Source organism: Rhinolophus ferrumequinum, chromosome X, assembly GCF_004115265.2.
Source record: "Rhinolophus ferrumequinum isolate MPI-CBG mRhiFer1 chromosome X, mRhiFer1_v1.p, whole genome shotgun sequence".
NCBI classification, from domain to species: Eukaryota; Metazoa; Chordata; class Mammalia; order Chiroptera; family Rhinolophidae; genus Rhinolophus; species Rhinolophus ferrumequinum.
The window spans coordinates 106679441-106683966 of NC_046284.1; the positions used below are offsets into that span (position 1 = coordinate 106679441).

Genomic DNA, 4526 nt, shown 5'->3' on the forward strand with positions numbered 1-4526 from the left:
AGTCCCGGGGCCCAGCGTTAGTCAGGTAAGGGTCCCGAGTGAGCATTGGGGGCACACTCCTACCCTGAACGGAGAGGCCCCAAGGAGCCTGAATCCTGCTGTCACCCCAGGAAGGGCGCAGGGAGGACGGCCTCATGCGGCACTCCCTGACCTTCCCGCTCTGGCACCCCAGGAAGGGAGCACCGTGGTCTGTGGCTCTGAGACCCAGGACACCACACGGACGGACGCATTCCAGCCCTGCTAACATTCAAGGGCAGAGCCCGGAGGGACAACAGGGTACCACAGACCCCAGGGCAGTGAGGTGGCACAGAGACTGCCCCAGCCACCAACCCTGGGATGCCTTGGGCACGGCTGTCAGACTGACTCGGAGAGAAGGGGGGCAGAATGGAGGGCCCTGGTCTCAGGGGAGGGTCCTCAGGGAAGCCAAGGAAGACGTCCCCGGCCCTGCCGGGAGCGGAGGGGAGGACCCTGAGTCAGGATGTAGGGAACCCTCCACGCTCAGAACTGACAGGACCACAGAGAGCCCTGGCCCTGCTGGCTGCCCCGGGATACCTGGGCACTGTTGACAGGATGTGACATACTCACTTCCTCCCGTGGTGTCACAAAGGGGTGAGAGACTTACTCTAAGGGGTGTGGCCCAAGGCCCGCAGGGGGAGGATCTCTAGGCTTTCCAGAGGCCGACCTGAAGACTGTGAGGACCAAGGGAACCACACACCTCACAGCAGGGGAAACACGACAGAATTCTCTTCCTTACCTGGCCTCAGGAGTCCCAGACAGGTATGGCCAGAGGCGGGGACCCTCACTTCCTCCTAGGGCTCTCAGGGTGGTGCTGGCCTTAGTCGGAGGGGTAGGCCTGAGGGCTGGGGAGGAAATCTGGGCCAGAACAGGGGTGGAAGCAACCACTGAGGGACCATCACCACTAAATCATAGGGATGACAAAGAATCTGGCCACATCCCTGGTTTTACCGGGCTCTCCCGCTGAAGCTCCCCCAACACTTATTTACATCAGGTCTGTGGCAGGTGAAATCCTTAGTTTGAAAGTGGAGCCACCATTCGACTAAAGGGGTGGCCATACCAGGCCCTATGTGGAGCCAAAGTAAGGGCCCTTATTGAGGACTGAGGACCCCAAAGTGACCGGGACAGAAAACTCCCACATCAGTACTGGGGACACTTGGGCAGGGGTGATAAGCTGAGGGGCCTTGTGGGGCCAGAACCAGGAGTGCAGTTTCCAGGCTCTAGGCCTCACGTGGAAAGTTGCTGGCTCAGGTAGTAAATGGCCATCAACTGTGATTGGATGGCCATCAGCTGTGGCTAGTTGTCCGTCAGCTATAACCAGTGAGCCATTGGCCACTAATATAACTGCCATGGCTACGCTAGCAGAAAAATGGGGGCTAGCAAGAAGATGGTGGCTGGCAAGCGCGGATTGCAGTTAGCAGGGCGGATTGCAGCTACCAAGTGAGGTGGGTTGGCAGAGAAGCAGCTGGCGGGTTGCGGATCGTGCGGCTCATGCTTCCTGTATCTCCAACTCAGCCACTAGTGAGACTATAGTGGTATGACTCCCCTATCTATGGCTCCATGGGTGTTCCTTTTTGGCCTCACCATGTCCTGTGTTCTTCTGTGGGGGACCAGTGACCCCACATGACACCCTGCATGACAAATGGCCCAGAGAGAGAGTGGCAGTGCCCTGAGAAGCCCTGGCTGTGTCCAGGAAGGCTGGCTGTGCCCAGAGAGAGTGGCAGTGCCCTGAGAAGCCCTGGCTATGCCTGGGGAGACTGGTGGTACCCTAAGAAGCCCAGGAAGTCCGGCTGTGCCCAGAAGGGCTGGTGGTGCCATGAGAAACCCTGGCTGTGCCGAGAGAGCCTGGCTGTGTCCAGGATATTGCATTCACCTCCAGGCTCCTCGTACAGGGCCCCTAGCAGAAGATGCTTGTCGTGTAGATAGTGACGAGAGACCCTGTAGGGGTGAAATGTGGGGACAGAGCCAGGAGTGCAGTTTCCAGGCTCTCGGCCTCACGTGGAAAAGGCTGGCTCAGGTAGTAAGTGGCCATCAATTGTGATTGGATGACCATCAGCTGTGGCTAGTTGGCCGTCAGCTATAACCAGTGAGCCATTGGCCACAATATAACTGCTGTGGCTACCCTAGCAGGAAAATGGGGGGCTAGCAAAAAGATGGTGGCTGAGCTAGCAAGCGCGGATGTAGTTAGCATGGATTGGGGTTAGTTGGTTGGCAGAGAAGCGGAGTGTGGATTGTGGACCATGTGGCTCCTGCTTCCTGTGTCTCCAACCCAGCCACCATCAAGACTATAGTAGTATGACTCCCCTATCTATGGCTCCATGGGTGTTCCTTTTTGGCCTCACCATGTCCTGCGTTCTTATGTGGGGAGCGGGACCAGAGACCCAACATGAGACCCTGCGTGACAGGCCCCTTTACTTACTTCTTGTGGGTCCCATGACCTCTCACGAATTGAATGATGCTCTTCAATGTGAGACACGAGACTCCCAAAACTAAAAGACGGCCAGCCCCTGCTGTGTCGTCAGTATGCTAGAGTCAGAGCACACAGGATGCAGCCTAAAGGGGACAGGCCGATGAGAACAGGAGCCCTGAGGGTTTTTCGAGCAGTACCTTTGAGGGAAACTGCAAACTTAGCCTTCCTTATAACCAAGTGGTATTTCCATGCTGAAGGTACACACATCCTCTCAACCTCCACCCCCACCCCAGGTGCCCTCATCAGTGTGCTACCACCCCGCCTGACTGCTCTTCTGAACCAGAATCATCATGCCTCGGGGTCGGAAGAATATGCCCCGTGCCCAGGAGAAATGCAACCGGGGTCGCGATGACTCCAAGAGTCAGAAGACACTTCAGGCAGCATCAGTAGTGGAAGAAGAGACCCCCTGCTGCTCTTCTTCTGTTTTGGGGGGGAATCCCCAGATTTCATCACCTACAGAGACAAGTAGCACTTCCCAGGGCTCTTGGACAGCCTCATCTACCACCATTACCTCTTCAGGTTCTTTTCACACAAGATGTGATACAGATGATGAAAGCCAAGATGAAGAACATGCACATTCCTCTAATTCCTCATCTTCTCTGAACTCATGGAGTGAGATCCTAACTGTGAAAGTGGAATTGGTGGAGCAGTATCTTCTGTACAAGTATAAAATGAAGCAGCCCATTCTGAAGGAAGAGATCATCCAGCTTGTAGGAGAAAATAACCGAGACGAGTTGGATGACATCCTCCAGAAAGCCTCTGATCGTATTGAGGCCGTCTTTGCAGTGGACTTGAAGGAAGTCAACTCAAACAACCACTCATATCGCCTTGTCAGCAAACTGAACCTCCCCAATAATGGGAGGGTGTATGCTGGCAGGGGATTACCGAAGACGGGTCTCCTGCTGAATATCCTGGGCCTGATCTTCATTAAAGGCAACCGGGCCAGCGAGGAGGAGATGTGGCAATTCCTGAATATGCTGGAAGTATATGCTGGGAGGAAGCACCGCGTCTATGGGGAGCCCAGGAAGCTTATTAACACAGATCTGGTGCAGCTACAGTACCTGGAGTACCGCCAGGTACCTGACAGCGATCCTGCACGCTACGAATTTCTGTGGGGCCCAAGAGCTTACGCTGAAACAAGCAAAATGCAAGTCCTGGAATTTTTGGCCAAGGTTAATAACACAGTCCCTAATGCTTTGTCACCTGGTATGAAGAGGCTCTGCAGATGAAGAGAGAGCACTAGCCACAGGTGGCAATGAGGGCTGCCACTGGTGCCACAGCCGGACATGATATCATGGCCCCAGCTTCTCCCACCACCTAGTGATGTCTGAGGATTTTTATCAAGTAAAAAAAAATGACAGCACAATAGGGATTTTTGTGGAGATGTGAAAGAATCTCACAGTAAATTTTTGGGAGAATGGAATAGAAAAAAATAAAGCATCATCAACCTTGATTTAACTGACTGAGTGTTTTGTTTCGTAAAATTGATGTATATCTTGGCATATTAAAGAAATGCAGGAGATAGCAAATCTTTACCAGTTAGACCAGACCTCTCACTCACTCTCATCCTCTATTCCCAAAACATAATTGAGGCATCTTCGCTTTGGAAGGCTCTGTGCTAGTACTTGGGGGTGTGCATAGATAAAGACGCAGCCTCTGCCCATAGAACTTGGAAGCTTGGAGCTTCACTCATGTGAGGAAGATGTTGACATCCCCTCTATGACGTACAGGAAAGGGAAAAGGAATGAGTGAGACGGGAGGGGTTCCAGGTGAAAGCACATCAAGCATATAACCCCTGCGCAAGGCAGTTTAAGTTTTGGAAGCTACAAGTCAGTCCCCACAATACACTTTTACTACTAAACTACACGGTGGACTGTATGAGGCTATGGAGCTGGTGAGCAGAGGCCAGATCTCAGATGAGGTGTCTGAGTTGAGAGAAAATGACTGGAAAACTGCACTGTGGGAAGGTCCAAATAGGCCAATGATATTGGCGGGCCTGGACATTTGGTGAAACCAGCAGGGTCTCACAGTCCCTCAAATG

At 53.4% G+C, this 4526-nt stretch overlaps 1 protein-coding gene across 1 annotated transcript; it reads left to right on the plus strand.

The window, feature by feature from the left end:
* Positions 1 to 2775: 2775 nt before the first annotated feature.
* LOC117020199 (melanoma-associated antigen B5-like) lies at positions 2776 to 3728 on the plus strand. The gene is given in 2 exon segments (XM_033102502.1): positions 2776 to 3685; positions 3688 to 3728. Coding segments are annotated over 2 exon segments (951 nt in total).
* The last annotated feature ends 798 nt before the right edge of the window (positions 3729 to 4526 follow it).